Below are 20533 nucleotides of genomic sequence, written 5' to 3' on the forward strand. Positions count from 1 at the left end.
GCGAGGCTAACGGCTCGGCGCGGGCGCTCCGGAAGTGACGTCCTCAAAGCGTCGAGGCGCTAGCCATGGCTCACGCGGCCGCAGAGCGGCCGCCAGAGGAAACCCTGTCGCTGTGGAAAGGGTAATGGGGTCGGGGTCGTGCATTAGCCAAGGCGGTGGCCTTCTCCAGTGACCTCCGACCTAACAGCCCCTGTGGCGGCTGGGAAACCGACCCTCGGTGCTGCGGCACAGGCCTGCTCCGGGCCGCCGGCTGCCGGAAGTTGCAGCCAGCCTTTGTGGGCGTGGTCCTCGTTTCCGGTACCGGGGATTCCCATCGCCGAGCACTTTTCCTTCTCAGTGTGGCTTGATGGACAAAAAGGAGAGAGGGTGGGCTGGGAGGGGGGACGCCCCGAGGGTCGCGCTCTTCCCATGGGCCCTGAGCCCGTTTGATGTTCGTGTCCTATTAGGGAACAAGCCCGGCTGAAAGCGCGCGTGGTGGATCGGGACACGGAGGCCTGGCAGCGGGACCCCAGCTTCTCTGGCCTGCAGAAGGTCGGGGGCGTGGACGTGTCCTTCGTGAAAGGGGACAGTGTCCGGGCCTGCGCTTCCCTGGTAGTGCTGAGCTACCCCGAGCTCAAGGTAACCCGGGTAGGATGTTGCGCCCGGTGCAGTTCGATCGTAGGCAGAGAGCCCAGGGCTCAGTTTTATAAAATTTACTTTTTTTTTTTAAATACTTGCACCCCGTGGTTTTTTTTTTGTTTTGTTTTGTTTTGTTTTGTTTTGTTTTTGATGCTAGGAAGGCGACTCAGGCCCTCGAATCTGTTAGGCAAGGGACTGATACACTTCCATCCCGTTTGTAGAATGTAATGAATAGGTTGGAATGCCTTTGAAGAAAAGTTTTTAAAAGCAAAAAGCAGAGGAAATATGGGCACCAGGATGCTTGTGGTGTACATAAACTCCCACGGGTCTATATATATCTACACAAATGGTGAATTAAAAGTAGTTTTTAAAGGATCGACAGACAATTCCAGGTCTGGTTGTTGTGTTTCTGATCAGATGGAAGGGACTCAGAAGCCCAAGGACCTTAAAATTCTGAGGGGAAAGGTGTCCCAATGGAAAGGCATTGTGAGACACAAGGACCCAGGAACCACACAGCTATAAGAGGACGCCTCAGCCCTTCTCTCTCCACTTCTCTTCTCTTCCTTGCTTCTTTTCTTTTTTTTTTTTTAAGATTTATTTATTTATTATATGTAAGTACACTGTAGCTGTCTTCAGACACACCAGAAGAGGGAGTCAGATCTTGTTACGGATGGTTGTGAGCCACCATGTGGTTGCTGGGATTTGAACTAAGGACCTTTGGAAGAGCAGTCGGGTGCTCTTACCTGCTGAGCCATCTCACCAGCCCCCCCTTGCTTCTTTTCTGACAGGAGAGTTACACCAAGCAGGAAATCTTATGAAAGAGATTTATTGGAGGGAAGACTCCAGGAGGAGGAGGAGGGACTAATCCAGGGATGGCTGTCCTCTGTGCTCGGGGGCAGACAGCAGGAAACTGGACAAAGGGGCAGTGCGTCTATAGGATTTCTGAGGGGGCAGAGCTTCTCAGGGCAGAGATTTCCAGAGTGAGGATTTGTGGAATCTCAAGTCTTGAGCTTGGGGAGGGCTCAGGTATCGGTGGGTTTTTCACCTCTTTTTCCCTGTATTAGGGCCATGACATAGGGTAGGAAGTCCTTCCTGGTGGCAGCCAGCTTTTGCTGAGGCGCCATCTCTGAGGCTGCTGGGGAGGCTGGAGAGAGGTGCTGCCTCTGTGAATAACTCCTGTAGTGGTGCTTCATCAAGGCTGTAGGCTGGGGCATGAAAGAAGGTCTCACCACCGTGGACAGCTCCTCATGACAGCAGTAGGCTGAGGCAGGAAAGGTGCTGCCACCATGTACAGCTCCTGTGATGGCTGTGAGCTGAGGAGATGTCATGGTGCCTCTATTTTGATAGGAGCTGCCATTTTGGACATTTTACTGCTGCCGCTGTAGCCTGGATCGGGAAGGAAGGGCCTTCCGCAGCCTTGATGGCTTTTGTTGTGCACCTCTCAGGAACTACAGTTGTCATCCTGGTTGCTCACCTCAGTGGCACACAGTACTCACCACAGGTTTCACAAGCAGAACATCTCTGCCTTCCCAAACCTCCTGCTTTCCATCTTGTCTCACAGTAGCGCCATGTTTAAAGCTAAAAATATTTTTCAGCCAGATGTGGTTGCACACACCTTTAATCCCAACGATTGGAAGGCAGAGGCAGGTCCACAAAGTGAGTTCCAGGACAGACAGGGCTACACAGAGAAACCCTGTCTTGAAAAACAAAAAGAAAATTTTTTCACATGTGTTTATTATTATACTTCATTCATATTCTCCCCTGCATAGTATTCCCCAGTCTTCCTCCCAGTTCCATGTCTTCTACCTCTTCAGGACTTCCTCTCTGTCCTTTGCACGTGTGCCACAGTCACCCCTTCTGTAGGCTACTTACCTGTTTCTTCACAGCCTCCCCCCCCCCCCCGCCCTGCCTCAAGTGTTGTTCTTTGTCTCTCTCCATGGATAAGAGGGCAGTGTTTGTACAAAACAGGTGTGATCCAATCACAGGCCCTTTAAAACTTCCTGCTTGGTATGGCAGCACACACCCCTGTAATCATGGCACTTGAGAGCTATGCAGGAGGAGCAAAGCTCAATCCCAGCCTGGGCTACATGAGACACTCTCTTAAAACAACAGCAAAAACCCTCGAGGCCCTTGCCGTGATCTTTAACCCTCGAGGCCCTTGCCGTGATCTTTGGTCAGTAGAGTCCATGCTTGTTCCTGTGACTTAGAGGCCTCTTGGACTCTGTCGTCACCTCCTCCACTGCCTTCAGCACTTCCTACATGCCATTCTTCAGAGCTTTAAATCCTTCAATGGGTCTGCTGGCCTGTCTTGGTAGGCACACTTCTCCTAGAGTGGTCCTCATCTGTCTGGCTTCTGCTTCCTGTAGAGCCCAGGTTAGACATTACTTGCTCTAGTGAGCTTCCTTTATCCCACAAGACCAGAGCTGTCTTTCAGCATCCTTTTCCAGTCTCTGTGGTGGGATAGAGCAAACTGCCTCCAGCTGGTCACTTGTACATGAGCGTTTCTCACAGCTGTGAAAACTGGAAGGTGCAAGATCAGATATTAGGACGAGATTGTGAGGTTCTGAGACTTTCGGATATAGACAAGCCCTTCTCTGGGTTCTACTGGTCCTACTGTTGTGGGGTAGTCACCAGAGAAGACTGCAGACCTGGACTTAAGCCAATAGAGAATATTAGCTGGGTGGCCATTTGAGATCCCATTGTAGCACTGAGCCTCTCTCAGCATGAGCTTTCAAGCACAAAGCCATTTTCTGGGTTGATATACTTCAGTTAACAAGAGCAGTCAGAAGTGGAGCTACAGAAGTTAACAGGCAAGGTTAGTTCACCTTGAAACTTTCCTAAAACGCTGTGGATGTTGATGGATTAGGCCTTTGTCTTAGTGCTATTTATATGCGGAGTTGTGCAGCCGAGATGTTGTTGTCTTCATGGATTCAGCTGTGCTAAGGTCTGGGGTCCAGTTACACTTCCTGTGTCCTCACAAATGCTGCCCACTTCTTAGTACAATCACCTTGTATGTTAAAATGTCAGTCTATGGGGGCTGGTGAAATGGCTCAGCGGGTAAGAGCACCCGACTGCTCTTCCTGAAGGTCTTGAGTTCAAATCCCAGCAACCACATGGTGACTCACAATCATCTATAATGAGATCTGACACCCTCTTCTGGAGTGTCTGAAGACAGCTACAGTGTACTTACATACAATAAATAAATAAATCTTTTTTTTAAATGTCAGTATATGAATTGGAAGACCATAGCAACCCTGACCCTCTCCTTTGTCATACCAAAATGAGCTTAGCCTGTCTCTCTCCAGAGTGTAAATCCTGATGCCAGGAATCATGACTTGCCCTTGTATGTGTAAGACACTGAGATCCTCTCTAAGCAGATAATGTGCACGCGTGAACAGTAAGCTTGTGGTTTCTCTAGTCAGCGCTCAGCAAGCCTGGCTGCACCCAGATCTAGCTTCCCATCACCACTCCTCCAAAAGCAGTGCATCCCTCCTGCCTCTGTGGCTTTGCGCCCTGCCCAGAGGCCCCTTAAATTCCAGTTCAACACAAAGGCCCCCTGTGCTCAGAGGTGGGTATGTGGTGGGAAGTAGGGCTCATGTTCTTATGGGTCCCTGGATATTCTCTATGATATGTAGTGGGTAAGGGAAGAGAGAGCAGCACTAGTGGCTTGTGTGGACACCCTAGGTCTACCGTACCCCACACTACCCGTGCTCCTCTGTTTTCTTCTGACCTAGTAAGAAGGATTGACCTAGTTGGTTTCTGTTGTCATCTTGACACAATCTAGTGTCACCTTGAAAGAAGGAGGGGAGGGTCAATAGGATGGCCTCAGATTGACATTGTGGCCATGTCTGTGAGAGATTGTTTTGATTAGTTATTGAGATGACAGGGCCCAGCTCCCTCTGGGCATCAGTGTCCCTTGGCAGGAGGGCCTGGGCTGTATAAGAGAGCTAGCGCAGTAAGTAGTGCTGCTCCTCGGTTTCGGCTCAGTTCCTGCTTGAGTTCCCACTGTCTTAGTGGTGGCCTGTGACTTGAAGGTGTAAGTTGACATGAACCCTTTTCTCCCCAAGTTGCTTCCGGTCTGAGTGTTTTATCACAGCAACAGATAGGTAACTAGAATAGGATGGTGTTAATGCCAACTGTTAAGAGTCATATAGGTAGGCCTTGTGGTGGTGCACACCTTTAATTCCAGCACTCGGGAGGCAGAGGCAGGCGGATCTCTGAGTGCAAGGCCAGGGTGAGTTCCAGGACAGCTACTGCTACACACAAAAACCTTGTCTTAAAACAAACAAACAAACAAAATAAAAAAACAGTTGTATAGGAAGCAACTGGCACAGAATGCCATCTTCCAGCTTTTCCCCTGTGCGACCTCAAACACCCTGGCTTGTGGCTTTAAGCCCTATTGAGTTTAGTTTAGTGTGCCTGCTGTCATAATATTTCTCATCCATGTGAACCTCCCGGGCAGCAATCCATCTTTCCCTCACTGAGGGTTCTTGAGGGCGGTGGTATGCCACAGTTGTGTTGCAGCCTGGCACCGAGAAGAGCAGCTGTGCCTGCTCGTTCAGTTAGCATTTGCTCCTTGCAGTCCTTAAGTCAGGCAAGAGTTATGGAAGAGTGTGGCCCATTGGTTCAAAGTTGCCCAACCAGGGCTCACCTGGGAGTGTGTTTAGAGACCCAGATTGCATAGGCAGACCCCTAAAGGATGTAGATCCATGGTCACCAAAGCACATTAGATACTTACGTGACAGGAATCATGCAGAGGTGCGACTGCAGGTGTGTACAACTGTTTGCTTCCTCGTGTCTCAGCAGACCAGAAAGCAGAGGCAAAGGAATGCCAGAGCTTAGTGCCCTCTCCTTGACTTTAGCCCTGGACCCCAGCCCATGGAATGGTGCCGCCCACACTCAGGGTGGATCTTTCCTCTTGAGTTGAGCCTCTCTGAAAACGTTCTCACAGACATACCCAGAGGTATGTCTCTTTTAAAAGTTATCTGATGTGTATTTTGTCTACATGTATGTCTGTGCGCTGTGTATATGCCTGATGCCCATGGAGACCAGAAGAGGATGTTTGATTTCCTGAAACAAGAGTTATAGACAGTTGTGGTTATCAGCCTCCATGTGGATACTGGAAATTGAACCCAGGTCCTGTGGAAGAGCAGCCAGTGCACTTAACCATTAAGCTATCTCTCCAACCCCTCTTTTTTTTTTGGGGGGGGGGTTTCGAGACAGGGTTTCTCTGTATAGCCCTGGCTGTCCTGGAACTCACTTTGTAGACCAGGCTGGCCTGGAACTCAGAAATCCGCCTGCCTCTGCCTCCCGAGTGCTGGGATTAAAGGCGTGCGCCACCACGCCCGGCTGCTCTCCAACCCCTCTTAAGAAACCAAAGTCATCACACTAAAGCTGAGCATGGTTTGGAGAGGGCATAACTGGTGTTTAGGACTAGGCTAATTTGTGAGATGGAAGAGATGTTCTAAAGTTAGATTCGGGGGCCTAGAGAGAGTGCTTGGTTGTAAAGAATGCTTGCTGTGTCAGTGCTCAGCACCACATGGCATCTCACACCTTCTGTAACTTAGTTCTGGGGAATCCCATGGCTCTCTTCTGGCCTCCATGAACACCACACATATGCTGTGCTTACAGAGTGCAGACAAAAACACTCTTACAATAAACAAAATATGTAAAGTTAGATCATAATGCTGGAAACACCAGAACTCACCAGTTATACCCTCTTGAGTTTTGTAAAATGGAAAGTCACAGTTAAGCTATTAAATACCATTCCAGAGCCACAGCCCATTTACTGGGGAAACCCATCTCCCACAGCAGGTTCCCCATCGGCTAACCCTGCTTGGAGAATTAATAGTCCATCTTTAGACGGTCAGGAATTCTTTCCTCGACATCCTTGACAGATAGTAGCCTATGGGTTAGCTCGTCCCATAGCTGGCCATCTGTACCCAGTGTGTCCTTTTTCATGGGAAGAAGAGACTTGTCTGTCTGAGTTTTCCTCATGAGTGCTGGCAGCAGTGCCTGCCCTCCTACTGTTGACTGTTTCCTGTTTGCTCTATCCTGAAGGCCACAGTAACTTACACTGCCTCGTTTGCTGGTGGCCCCTAGTGTTGCTGTCAGCGGCATCCATCTCTGCACCTCACACCTAACGTACCTAACTAAACACAGTCATCTAGCAATTATAGTTCACCCAGTGTGATAAGTTCATGTGGGTCCGTGAATCTCATATCCACGTACATCTGTGTAAGTTGAGCTTAAGACACTCTAAGCACTTTCCTTAATTATTTTTTGGTATTACAATGTGATTACAAATCTTCCCCTTTCCCTTCACGCTCTGCGAACTCTCCTGTTTGCCTCTTCACTGCTCTCTGTGGAATGTTACTTGTATGTGTGTGATTTCAGGGTTGACCAATGGTTAACCAAAGAGGTGTGCTCTTCCCCAGGGCAGACTATCTCTCCTGCTCCCAGCATTCCTCAGTGGCCTGTGGTTCTTTGTCTAGGGCTGAGGCCTTCTGAGCTCTCCCCTGTCCCTGTCCAAATGTCTGTCTGTGTAATCCACCTGCAAGTCATTAAGGCAGCCATGTTGGTAGGAATTCATGGCTACAACTTCTGACATTCCTAGGAGACACAGTCTCACGGCAAACACGTTCCTCTGGCTCTTACAGTCTTACCACCCGCTGTTCTCAGTGGTCCCCGAGCCTTAGGGGCAGGAGCTGTGCGGCAGGTGTGTGTCGGTTGGGCCTGGGAGCTACAGCACTGCATTTGGATCAGTTGTGCTTGTCTGTAGTGGTCTCCATCCTTTGCTGTCTTGAGTCAGATTCTGAGTGGACACCTGACTTGGAGTCATTGCAGCTTCGAGAAGTTTCTTCCTGCATCACTTGTGGAAGTGTTAGGAGGCCAAGCCCCAGCACACAATAGCCAGTTCTCTAGGCGTGCTTAGGTACAGATCCAGCCTCAGGGCCCCTTGGGAACTGTGCTAGAAGCTCTCATCAAGAGCCTGGGTGGGGGAGGGTTCTGAAGAACACAGTAGGAATGGGTCTGCACAGCAGGCCAGTGAGGCTGGTGGAGGCCCTGTTCTGTGTGCAGAGCCCCTTAGTGCTCAAGTGAGAAGCTGGCCATCTTCATGTGATAAGGTGCTTTTAGTTTGAAAACTAGTCTTGCAGAGGCAGGCGGATTTCTGAGTTCGAGGCCAGCCTGGTCTACAAAGTGAGTGCCAGGACAGCCAGGGCTACACAGAGAAACCCTGTCTCGAAAAACNAAAAAAAAAAAAAAAAAAAAAAAAAAAAAAAAGAAAACTAGTCTTTGTGTTAGAGAAGACCTAAGAAAGGCCCTGGGTTGTCCCCAGCTCCTCCTGAAAGCCATCTGGTCCCCTACTTCCTCTACGCCTCCTCACAGAATGCACAAGACCTACTGTCCTGAGCTCTCCCGGAGTTTCCCCATTCTTTGGGGCTCTGTTCTTGCAGTTTGCCTGTCTCTAAAGGCATTCCTTGCCCATCTCCAAAATGTTCTGAAGATTTCAGAGCCCTGTCCTACTTGCCTGGCCTTCCCCCCATGGTTCTTCTGAGGTGATTTCAGTACTCCCAGGCTCACAGCATACTCATCCAGGGTATACTCTGAGTCTTAAGCATCCCTGCAGGTGGTCAGCTCACACTGACAAGGAGTGAGCCAGGAGTACAAGGAGCAGGTCGGCCTGAGGCTGGCCACCACCTCAGCCAAGCTCCTGAAAGAGATGAGATTCAGGGCTGCTGCTGCTCCTCATACACTCCAGGCCCTAGGCTATTCCCTGTACACTAGGTCTTTGGGGGCTCTCATCCACACCAGGTCCCAATGCAAGCACCTGTAAGATGACATTTAAGTTGATTCTGCAACACCCACTTGCAGGCGGATCATATCACCCTGTCTTTCAGACTCTGGACTAATCCTGGCCACAGGTGGAAGGCATGGGTGGGAGGCAGAGGAATGAAATGGAACAGGTGGTTGCAGCCAGCATCTGACCTGTCCCTGCTGCCTCGCTGTCAGGTGGTGTATGAGGACAGCCGCATGGTTGGCCTGAAGGCCCCCTATGTGTCAGGCTTCCTGGCCTTCCGAGAGGTCCCTTTCCTGGTGGAGTTGGTACAGCGGCTGCAAGAGAAGGAACCAGATCTCATGCCCCAGGTAGGTGCCTTCTAAGGTGAGGAGAACCCCTCTGCTTGTGCTTAGGGAGGGAAGGTCCCCTCAGACCACTGCCACCCACAGAAGGAAGGGAATAAGATTTTCAAAAAGCAGGATCCCTGTTGCCATCTCCCCTTCTCACTGCCCCAGGGCAGCCCAGCTGACTGACTCCCCTGTGGCTCTGTAGGTCATTCTTGTGGATGGAAACGGGGTCCTTCACCAACGAGGTAATTCTCCTAAAAGAGTCAGATGGGTGCCGTGAGAGAGTAGAATGTTTTCCACCACCTCTTACCCCACCTCTTTGTACCCACTTACCTCCCACAGAACCCTACACTGGCCCGTACCCAGTACCTCCTCTAGGCTGACCCAATGCCTACAGACTAGTGACTGAGCTCAGGTTACCTCCATTCCCACACTGGCCCTGAGCTACCTGCAGGCTTTGTCCCTATGCATGCCAAGGCACTGTACTCTGAGGGAGAGAACACTGGCGCTTGCAAGTAGGGCATGAGGGAGCTATTGGCCTTCATAACCATCAGGAATGAGAGGGGTCTGGCTAGAAACCATGGGCCCGGAGCCAAAGGATACACACATGCTAATCTGGACAGCAGTTCTGGGCCAGCAGACAACTCCTGGGTGTATGTTCCCAGCCACTTCAATCCAGGTATTCTGACAGAAGGCCCAGTCCATAGATGACCCATCCATACAGAGGCCTGAGGACAGCAGCAGATGGAAGAGAGTGAAGGGTCATGAGGATGTGTGTGTCTTAGTTCAGCCATGCTGTCAGAGGAGGGGGGCTTCCCACACCCCTCCTTGACACTGGTACTTTCAGGACAGAGGGTCCATTCGCAGTGCAGTCAGTTTGGGCCTAGAGTCTGTGTCTATAGATGAGCGATTGTGCCTGGCTTCCCATCCCATCTGCACCACCCTACTCTCACCCTTTGCTCCCCTGCAGGCTTCGGGGTGGCCTGCCACCTTGGTGTCCTTACAGAGCTGCCCTGCATCGGGGTGGCCAAGAAGCTCCTGCAGGTGGATGGACTGGAGAACAATGCCCTGCACAAGGAGAAGGTGAGAAGGGCTTTGAGACTCCCTGTGACTCAACCAGAGTGTGCCTGTGTTAGCCACCTCTCGGGGCACCTCAGCTCCAGCCTGGCCTGCTGGCACACCCTTGTGTCACTGGTGTCTTACCCAGAAGCAGACCCACTTTTCCCTGGGCACTGCCTTCCAAGTGCCTCTGGACAGCTCAGAGCAGTGGCTCAGCTCTCAGAAAGCTTCCTGGGCACCGCCCCACCATGTTTGTCTCCCCTACTTCCTTGCCTCTGTGCCAGGACCACACCCACGCAGGGCCACGCCCTCCAGTCCCTGGGGACAGGGTTTCCTGGTTTCCATATCACACTAGCCACCTTCTTCCCTCCGTGGTGTTCAGAGCCAGCCTGCAGACCTGCTTACTGTCATTGTGACTGTAGCCCTTGCTCCACTCCCAGTGTGCCATTTTTCTACCCTAGATCCTCACTGTGGGTGCCATCTTCATCCAGGGGAAGCCATTGACATAATGTTTATCCCATGGGACAAGTTCCAAGAGACCTGACCGTCTCTTTCCTAGTTCCCAGGAGCCTATGTAGAGAGTGAGTTATGTGTTGAGCTGGCAGAGTGGACAGACCCAGGTCCGCTCATGGCAGCCTGATCATGGCGGCCTGATGGATGGATGTGCTGGCCCTCCCCACCCAGAAGGAAGGGGCTGTGGGTTGACTTGTGCCAAGCCCCTAGCTGGAAAGGAAGCTTTCAGGAGGTGGCAGCTTCAGCCTGGACATGGACTGCTGTGCCCAGTGTCACCTGTGTGTCCTCCACCTGCCTCTTGGGGCCCTGGTCAGAGCCTCAGTTACCAGAGTAGACGGAACTTCACCGCAGCGGCCTCAGCACAGTCACCAACATATTCAGTGTGGCCTCTGAGGTGTGGCCCTGTGGGGTCTGGGAGGGCACCTCGCATCCCTGCCTAGGCCTTTGAAACGAAGTTTGCTGGGCTGGGGCGGTGGCTCAAGACTTAGAGTACATCCTGCTCTTGCAGGGCCCACTCTGGGCTCCCAGCACCAGTGCTGAACAGCTGACACCACGGTAACTCCAGCTCCCAGCAATCTGATGCCCCGGCTTCTCTGAGCATCTGCATGCCCTGTTCTTAAAGATAATCTTTTAAAGAATCAAGTTTGCCCTTCAGCTGTTTGAGAAGGGGCAGTGGGTTGAGGGATGGCTCCGTCAGCAAAGTGCTTGTACTGCGTATAAAGACTTGAGGTTGGTTCCCATTAGCCATGTAAAAAGTGCTGAGCTTGGGGGGCCGTGCTTGTTATGCCACCATCAGAATGGCACAAAGGCCTCTTGGTGAGCTCCAGGCCAATGAGACTCCTTCCCGAAGAAGGTGAATGATGCTCCTGAGGATGGCGTATCTAGCCTACGTGCACTTTTGCTTGGGATTTGATTGTTTGTTAGTTGGTGTGATGGAGGTCTCGCTGTGTAGTCCTGTCTGGCCTCAAACTCACAGAGCTCTGCCCTCTGCCTGTCTGGTGCTGGGACTAAAGGTGTGCACTAGCATTCCTGTGATACATATTTTTTTAAAAGGTATTTTTACAGTTGTTTTCTGTTTCCCAGATTGTGCTCCTGCAGGCCGGAGGAGACACATTTCCTCTGATAGGCAGCTCTGGGACTGTCCTGGGAATGGTGAGTGGCCAGAAAGCTGTGCCTTGCCCAGACTTGGGACCTAGGCCGTGCCCCAAGGCAGCTCATGCACACATGCACTTTGTGGGGGCTGGACCCTGTTTCCTACATATCCTGCGACCAACCAGGGTATGCTGTGTCACATTCTCCTCTGGCTACCCTCACCCCATGTGCCACCTGAAGATGCCTGAGGGCCAACAGCCCCAGAGTCCTTGCACCCTGTGAACTCCTTCCAGCCCTCCAGGACAGCCTCACAGCCTCAGTCCTGAGGCTGGTCCTGCTCCATAGCAACGTTGCCCATCCATGCTTGTCCTCCTTCCGCAGGCCCTGAGGAGCCATGACCACAGCACCAAGCCCCTCTATGTCTCTGTGGGCCACAGAATAAGCCTGGAGGTCGCTGTGCGCCTCACCCACCACTGCTGTAGGTTCCGGATCCCAGAACCTATACGCCAGGTATGGGGCTGTGGTGGGAGTGGGAGAGTGTGTGTGTGTTGGGGGGGGGGGGATGCTGACATTGCCACCTAGTCTGTCTTGTTTGTCTTTTATTGCTGTGATGAGACACCATGACTAGGGACATTTTTACAAAGGTACTCATTTCATTGGAGCTGGCTTGCTGGCTTACAGGTCCAGAGGCTCAGTCTGTTATTATTATTATTAAGCATGGCAGCATCCAGGCAGGCATGGCACTGAAGGAGCTGAGAGAGCTCTACCTCTTGTTCCAAAGGCAGCTGCTTCCAGGCAGTTAGGGTAAGGGTGTAAAGCCCACACCCACAGTGATACACCCACTCCAACAAGGCCACACCTCCTAATAGTGCCACTCCCTGGGCCAAGCATACAAACCATCACACAGTCTCACTTGGGGTGGGTCTCTGTAGGCATCTGAGGACAGATCCGCAGGCCCTTGGTAAGAGAGCCTAAAAGCTGGACAAGTTGGATGCAACCCTTGGTCAGAGGCTCTCACAGGGTCATTCTGTGGCTATATTGAGGAGGCTAGTGCTTGTGCCAGAGACACCAATTGGGACCCCAGGCCATGGCTCTGCCAGACACCTGTTACCTAAGCTGCTGTTCAGGGACCCAGAGGCTCAACACTCTGATTAGCCAGTCATCTCACCCTACAGTAAAGCAGCATGCAGCTGAGATCCCAACATGCACCTGTCACGTGGTGGTGCCTGTCTGAACCCTAGGTTGAGAACCCAGGAAAAAACACTCTTTAGAGGAGGCTAGGACAGTCCAGACTCTGGAAAGGCACTATCAAAAGCCCTGGTTCAGGAGGAATTTGATGCATTCAAGCAACTCAGCCACAGCAGGAAGCGTCCAATTCCAGGGCTCACTAGCAAGGGACTTAGAGCAGCTGCTGTCTACATCAGCTGTGGGACAGTTTTTCAGGCCACAACTCCATTCCTTCTGGAGGCTGTGAGGTCTTTGGGAGGTGTGAAGGGAGGGCTACAGGCTGGACTGCCCAGAGCCTGCCTAGACTTAGCCCTCAGGAGAGCTGCAGGTGCACAGGATGGCCTCCAGGGGGCAGCAGCAGGCCGTGCCTCCTGTGATGCTCAGCCCTGCTCCAGGAAAGGCCGCCCAGAGGTGGCCTCTGAGAATGAGTGAGCTCTTGTCATCCCCCATGGAAGGCCTTCTTTAACTGAGTCCTCATCTGGGGTGTTACTGCTGTTACAGGTGCAGTGGTCTCTCAAGCCCCAGAAGGCCTTTCCCCTTCCATCCTGGCCGTCTAATGAGAGCAAGCCAGCAATGCACTCCCTTAGCACCTGCAGCCGAGAGCTGTGCAGCCCCAGACCTGCATTGTTAGCCGTGGTGTTTCCCAGAGTTACAGTGGTTTCTGTCCTAGCAAGTAAGGGGGCAGCCTCCTGCAAAGCACCTGGAGTACTGGAAGCCAGAGCACACCTGTCACATGTCACAAGAGAGCCTGCCAAACCCTGGGCACACGCAAAGCGAGCACATGATGGCCTAGCCTGGGACCCCAGGTTGGCAGGGAGGAAGGGAATAAGGCTCTGTCGGCCCGGCAGGACAGGCCGTGGCTTTTGGCCTGTCTTCTTTCCACTGGCCCCTCAGCAGAGCGCCCTCCCAGCAATTCCACTTCCCCAAAGTTCTCCAATAAGGGCTTAGTGCCTGTCTTTAGGGTCTTCCTTCCCTCTGCTCTGGTACATACCCAGACTCTGGTAGAGCCCAGGACATCCCACTGCCCACGGCTCACTTCCCTTAGCTGAAGAGCAGCTGCTGTCTGCAGGATTAGCTATTGCTGTCTATGAGTCTTGTGATCCCAAAGCTAAGCTAAACCCATCTGAGCTGGGACCAGGGGCTTCCTGAGGCCAGGCTCTTAGAGGTGGAGGAGGGGGGTGCATATTCAGATCTGAGTCCCACTCTGTGGCTCTACCTGTGGTCCCCAAGCCCTTTTTTTATTATCATAACTTGTCAACCTTTCTGGAGATGAACAGGTGTCACAGCTGACACCCATCAGAGGGACAGCCAGTGAAAACAAACAGTCTGAGTCAGAGAAGAGGCTGAGCAGCCTGGAAAAGCAAGAGCTCAGGACCCTCAGCCTTCACCTCAACCCCAAGGGTCTCACATCTCTGCCAACTACACACTGGTGGGGCTGATTCCCCAAAGGACATGATGAGCTTGAGTGGGCTGCCCCTGAAAGAGTAGAATGTGCTTCCAGGCTGCTAGGGATGGGAAGACATGCCCAGGGGCTGGCTTACACCCGTGTGTATCCTTCAGGCTGACATCCGCTCTCGAGAGTACATTCGGAGGACTCTAGGGCAGCTTGGGGTGGCTCCTGCACAGAGAAAGGACAGGTGAGTGTAGAAGGGCACCCCCAATGGGTGTGTATGAATCCATCCTGTCCTTAATGCAGGGTTGTAGCTTAGGGCCACAGTGTGAGGCTGGGCCTGGTAGGGGACGTAGGGAGGGGGGTCCCTCAGAGACTTCAAACGTAGTAGGAACCCTCAAGAAATCCCACTCCTTTGGCTCAGCTTGCCCAAGACCCATCTCCAATGTGGTTGCTATCTGAGTTAGGGCTTTTATTGCTGTGAGGAGGCACCATGACCAAAAGCAAGTTGGATTGGAAAGGGTTTGTCTTAACCTTCTGTGTCCTGTTCATCACTGGAGGAAGTCATGACAGGAACTCAAGCAGCACAGGAACCTAGAGGCAGGAGCTGATGCTGAGGCCATGGAGGGTGCTGCTCACTGGTTTGCTCCTTGTGATTTGCTCAGCCTGCTTCTTATAGAACCCAGGACCACCAGCCCTAGGATGATACCACCCACAGTGTGTTGAACTCTCCCCCATCAATCACTATACCCACAGTGTGCTGGACCCTCCCCCATCGATCACTACACCCACTGTGTGCTGGACCCTCCCCCATCGTTCACTACACCCACTGTGTGCTGGACCCTCCCCCATCAATCACTACACCCACTGAGTTCTGGACCCTCCCCCGTTGATCACTACACCCACTGAGTGCTGGACCCTCCCCCATCAATCACTACACCCACAGTGTGCTGGACCTTCCCCCATCAATCACTACACCAACTGAGTGCTGGACCCTCCCCCATCAATCACTACACCCACAGTGTACTGGACCCTCCCCCATCGTTCACTACACCCACTGTGTGCTGGACCCTCCCCCATCGTTCACTAGTTAAGATCATGCTCTGCTCTAGGGGCTTGCCTGCAGCCTGATCTTCAGGAGGCATCTTCCCCATTGAGGTTCCCTCCTGTCAGATGACTTTAGCTTATGCCAAGCTGATATAAAACCACCCAGTACAGCTTTATCTGTCCAAAGGTCCAGACCAGGTCTCCCCAGAAAGAGCATGACCTTTGGAGTTAGACATGGTTCTGTTTACCACATTCCCTCGAATGCCTGTCTCCCATCACAGGAGTTCAGTCCTTCGAGCTTTGAGTCTGTTGTCATCAGCAGTCTCCGCTAGGGACACAGGGCTGGCATGAGCTCTTTACACAAAGCGGTATTACTAGAACAGGCCTTAGGGAAGTCTTGCCAGGAAACAGGTACTGTGATCCCATCTCATGGGTGAGGAAGCGAGACACGGGGCATCAGCAATAGAACGTGGCACATATGGCAGCTTCAGTTTTGATCCCTGCCTCTAGTGTGCCTCGTACCCAGGTAAAGACAAAGGCCCTGCCTTGCGTGGTGCACGAGTAGTGAGGGGTGCACCCTCGTACTCATTTCCCTGAAGCTGGGGGCTGTTCCTGGGCCACTGGGCTGTTAAAGAGCTGAGGGGATGGGCAGCTGGCCCTACCCCACTTCACCATTGAACTTGGCTAGCCTGAGGGCAGAGTACACCCGTGCAGGTGAGTACTGTCGGCCTTCCCTCTAGGTTAGACCCTTCATCAGGCCTTCAGAGATCCCTGGAGAACCAGGGGACTTCTGACACACTCTGGCTTTTTATGTTTCCTGTTTCTTGGTGTCATTACCAGGAGCCAGAAGGAGCAGAGGCCAAATGCATGCCCCCAGGGAGGCCCAGGGGCACCTGCAGATCAAGGCAGGCCTCCTGAATGCCACGGGAGAGACTCCAGCTCAGACCCGAAAGCCCCCAAGCCAGGCTTCCAGAAGCAGAAGGACCAGCAGTTGGAGGGAACCGGACATCAGGAAGATTCGGATCTCTGGCCTCCTTCTCCAGCCTGGGTACAGTCACCACCCTGAGAAGATGATCTCTAGGAGCGGTGGGGACCTCACCACGCCCCAGAGGCAACAGTGCGTGGAACTCCAGGAGGATGCAGCAGGCTTAGTCCAGTGTGGGCCAGCGGCTGCCAGCCTCCTCCATCACTGGCTAGTCAGTGTGTTCACCATGCCCCAGCAGGACCACATTCCAGACCAGGAAGCACACATAAGCACCAAGAGTACATGAAGGACTTCAGGCCTCGGGTGCCCAGAGGCCCTGCGGTTGGCAGCCTGTGCCAGCAGCTCTGCCTTTCCCTCTTGGGAATACAGACCTGGCTCTTCCTGGCTTTACCCTCATGGGTCACTCTTACTTCACCATCCCAGCCACAGGAGACTGTCACCCGTGTCATAGCCAGACTGCAGCCCCCATGGTGCCTGTCCTCAAGCTTGTCTGCTGCTGAGCTTGAGGGACCTGCAGTGGGAAAGCCTCAATCCTGGAGCGGGCTCAAGAGTGGGCGTTGGGGAGTCAGCTGCACAGAGGGTGCCAGATGGGAAGCCGGTTGAGGCCCATGGTGAGAAAGCCCCAGGCTCGGCTCCTCACTCCTCTTCCTGCCACCCTCTCACCAGAGAGCGTCAAAATCCCATCCCACTAAGAAGGCGGGTATGTTCTAGCCTGGTGCCTTCTTGTCTGGGTGGCCTTGAAGGGGCTGCTGAGGCAGGCCAACAGCAGGGCTGCAGTGTCCTCCCTGTCCTCCCACACACATTCTAGGCTCACCAGAGTGGCATCTGAGCTGGGACACAGAGATGGCACGCCTGTGACATGTCTCTTGCCCTCACCCTAGTCCCCAGACTCCCTGGAGGAGAGGTGACAGATGGTGGGGAAGCTAGCTACTAAATCCTGTGGATACCCACAGGGGGTGGTCAGGATGGGATGAGGGTCGGTGATAGGGGAAGGACAGAGGGGTGGTTCTCCTGTGATACCCAGGCCCATTTAGACTCAGCTGGGCTGCTGCGTCTCCCTCCTAAGTCAGTCCATAGTAACTACCACTTGGGGGTAGGTCTGCTGCTGCTGTCTCTGATGGAGCTGGTGGCTCATCCCTACTCGCTGGGGTTTCAGGTTTTGGATATAAGGAAGATAGATCTGTGGTTCTGTCACCCAGTAAATGAAGTGTGGGGCAGGAGGCAACCTCCCCACCACACACCTGGTATATATAGGCCAGCCTCCATGGGCAAGAACCCCACGGCCACCCAGGGTGTCCAGTGTCCACATCCACCACTGGCCCTCCCCAGTCCCTCACAAACATTCAGCACACACACCACACACACACATTCATTCTCTCTCTCTCTCTCTCTCTCTCTCTCTCTCTCTCTCTCTCTCCCCCCCCCTCCCCCCCCCCCTTCATATTCCCTGATGCTCCTGTGGAAGCCAGAGCTGGAGGGCCTGCAGCTGGCCCCACCATCTGCCTTCCTAACTTCCAGACCTCTCCCTTCTCAAGCCCTGTCAAGACAGAGTTGTGGAGGGGGAATTTGGAGGTGGGGGAAGCAAAAGGCTGAAGCTCAACCACAATAGCTAGAACCATTGAAAGCTTAGATGTGAGGTGAGGAGTAAGGCAGCTGAGCCTGAGGGCCAGCACACAGCATCCTTGGGTGAAGGGAAGCTGTTTAGAGAAGTAGGGCCCCAGAGGCCAAGGCCATCAGTCCTTAAGACCACCCTCACAGATGTGGAGAAAAACAGCTTACAGAGTCTCCTGTCCAGGCCTCACTTGAGCAGGTAGCTCTTCCTACTCCTGTGAGCCACCAGAGAGTGGCTGGGGACCCAGCCTGGTCACCCCATCTCATTTGTTCAACTCTTTTTTTTTTTTTTTTTTTTTTTTTTTTTTTTTTTTTTTTTTTGNTTTTTCGAGACAGGGTTTCTCTGTGTAGNCCTGGCTGTCCTGGAACTCACTTTGTAGACCAGGCTGGCCTCGAACTCAGAAATCCGCCTGCCTCTGCCTCCCGAGTGCTGGGATTAAAGGCGTGTGCCACCACGCCCGGCTTCATTTGTTCAACTCTTAACAGGAGACCTTCCCCAAGACACAGAAGTCAGGCCTGATGCTGCTCAGCTTGGCACCTTCCAACACGCAGACTCTCCTCAGCCTGGGCAGAGTGGCCATGCGCCCGGGGAGAGTAGCTCTCCAGGCTGCTGTACAGGCAGACACTGCCAGGGCTCTGCCCAATCCCCACATACTGAGGAGCAGGGCAGAGCCTGAATGTGGCCTTCTAGACAACTTTTATGTGATTTGTTCTGAAAATCCTTTCAGTCATTAAAATACAATTTGTTTTGCACAGTATAGTGTCTGGGGAGCCTGAGACCAGAGTCTCTGGGCATGGGTTCAAGGCAACCCTGAGTAACATAGGCCTGAGGCTTTGTCACAAACAAAAAGGATTCATTACCGTGTGCAGCCATTACCATGCTTGCCTGTACCAAAGCATTTCTATTGTCCCAAAGACAGCCCTGTACTATTAGCTTCTAGTCCTCGACCTTCCCCACAAGGATCTGTCAGCCCAGCTGCCCCGCTGGGTGTGTGGCAGCCTGGATTTTACCTGGCTGAGCTGCTACAGGGAGCTAAGGTAGTGAGGTGCCAGGGCCAGGGGGATGCAAACTGAAGGAGCAGGGTGGATAGAACATGGATTGTGGGCAAGTCTGGGGTGGGGCGTCCAGACACCCGAGACACCGGTGCTTGAGGGCAGGGGACCCTAAGTGCAGTGGCGTCTCAGCTCCTTCCCGCAGAACCTTAAAAATAGGGCCGCAGTGATGTCCATCTCAGCAGACCACAGCTTTCTAGAGCTAAGAATATTCTTGAACCTCTTAATAATTCAAGTCAGATCCAAATAGATTTTCATATTCATCTGCAGTTTCTGTTTCCCTTCCCAGCATCCCCACCCCTGTCTGGCAGCTGGGAGAAGGTGGCTTCCAGGGGGAGGCAACCTAAACTAGCTGCTTTGTCTGTCACTCAGGACCCCAGTCATCCCCATTTCCTGCTCATGGGACAACAAGATTGGTGGACTGCCAGGGCTGGAGCCGCCTACTATGATCTAGCCATGGCCAACCCCGAGGAGAGAGGCCCAAGCCATCGTGGTTCCTACATCCCAGGCAGGTCAGGCTGGGGAACCTTGACCCTTCCTCAACACCTCAAGAGAGCCACTTGCTGTCTCCTGGCTTCTGGGGAGCACACATGCTCCTTAGATCCCAATGGGAATATACTGTCCTGCCTCCTCAGAAGAGTCCATGAAGAGCTAGGTCTTAGGCTGAGACCTAGGGATTGCATCTGTACAGGGCTCCAGCCCCAGGTCTCTGTTCTTGAATGCTAAGTGTACCTGGCCAAGTCACTCTGCCTCTGGGTAACTCTTTCCTTGATAGTGAGATGGTGGGTATAGTGTCTCCAGAGTCAGCAGGATATCAGCCTGGAACACCTTCCCCTTCTGAGAGTGCTAGAGTGAACACCGCCCCCCTCCAACCCACTTGTCTGGTATCGAAGGTGAGAAGCAAGCATCAGCGTAGTAAGGTAGAGGCTTACCCACCTGGCCCACTCACCCCAGCAGCAGCCCAATCCCGCATCCCTGCTGCACCGCCCTGACCAATTTATTAATTAAAAGCAGAGGCACAGAACAGCGGCACGGCACCACTGACTTGCAGATGAATGGCCCAAGAAGTAGTTAGGTGGGTGTCGCCGTGGTGATGGAGTAGGACTCTGGTTCCCATTCCCCACACAGAGCAGGCGCCTGCTGCACCAGGTCCTTAAAGGCTCCTGGGAAATGGGAAGATGAAGTGCAGGAGCCGGGACTCCAGGCAGAGGCACCTGGATCAGGTCTTGATGGAGAGAGTGTAGTTTGGGCTGGAGTTTTGTCTTGTCTTGTTTTGTTTTGAACATGGTCTTATCACAGCGGAACTGGATGACCTTGAGCCTCTGGTCTTCCTTCTCCCAGCTCCTAGCAGTGGGGCTACATTGCAGGTCTATGCCACCACATTGGTGCTGGAGATCAAAGCCAAGGCTCTGTGCTTGCTGAACAAACTACCAACTGGGCTGGAGAGATGGCTCAATGGTTAAGAGCACTGACTGCTCTTCCAGAGGTCCCGAGTTCAATTCCCAGCAACCACATGTTGGCTCACAACCATCTGTAATGGGATCTGATACCCTCTTCTGGTGTGTCTGAAGACAGCTACAGCATACTCCTATACATGAAATAAATAAATCTTTAAAAAAAAAAAAAAAAGAAAGAAAAAATACACTACCAACTGAATGACATCCCACCCGGCTCGATTTTACTTTCCCTCCTTTAAGTCTCATTCATGGTGGTTTTCAATCAAAGCCAACGCCTGCAGTGTTTGGCTTGTAGTGAGACACCTGCACCTTCTTGCCTGAGTCCCTCTCACAGGCAAACTGTTATTTTAGCAT

General features: G+C 52.7%; 1 protein-coding gene across 6 annotated transcripts; it reads left to right on the forward strand.

The window, feature by feature from the left end:
• Window positions 1-8: 8 nt before the first annotated feature.
• On the forward strand, window positions 9-20216 carry Endov (endonuclease V). 6 transcript variants are annotated; one of them, XR_003838022.1, is made up of 10 exons: window positions 9-121; window positions 447-618; window positions 8632-8766; window positions 8951-8990; window positions 9716-9828; window positions 11401-11469; window positions 11791-11919; window positions 14197-14273; window positions 15914-16758; window positions 19095-20216. XR_003838022.1 is itself a non-coding variant. In XM_029483691.1 (10 exons), the coding sequence occupies exons 1-9, from the start codon at window positions 66-68 to the stop codon at window positions 15749-15751; spliced, it is 870 nt and encodes a 289-aa protein (XP_029339551.1). In that variant the 5' UTR covers window positions 50-65; the 3' UTR covers window positions 15752-15787; window positions 15914-15992. The 6 variants fall into 6 exon arrangements, 4 of the variants coding, with proteins under 4 accessions (XP_021032413.1, XP_029339551.1, XP_029339553.1 ...); XR_003838021.1 differs by lacking the exon at window positions 19095-20216 and adding an exon at window positions 16867-17451; XM_029483691.1 differs by lacking the exon at window positions 19095-20216 and adding an exon at window positions 15673-15787 and having other exon boundaries at window positions 50-121; window positions 15914-15992.
• The last annotated feature ends 317 nt before the right edge of the window (window positions 20217-20533 follow it).

The sequence above is a fragment of the Mus caroli genome, chromosome 11 (genome assembly GCF_900094665.2).
Source record: "Mus caroli chromosome 11, CAROLI_EIJ_v1.1, whole genome shotgun sequence".
Taxonomy (NCBI): domain Eukaryota; kingdom Metazoa; phylum Chordata; class Mammalia; order Rodentia; family Muridae; genus Mus; species Mus caroli.

What these genes read in the sequence shown, in the direction of transcription:
- Endov (XM_021176754.2), top strand. Translation starts at nt 66, where the DNA reads ATGGCTCACGCGGCCGCAGAGCGGCCGCCAGAGGAAACCCTGTCGCTG. An exon ending in TGAGCTACCCCGAGCTCAAG is followed by an intron (nt 619 to 8,631) that starts GTAACCCGGGTA and finishes CCTCGCTGTCAG; the next exon opens with GTGGTGTATGAGGACAGCCG. An exon ending in CTGGGACTGTCCTGGGAATG is followed by an intron (nt 11,470 to 11,790) that starts GTGAGTGGCCAG and finishes CTCCTTCCGCAG; the next exon opens with GCCCTGAGGAGCCATGACCA.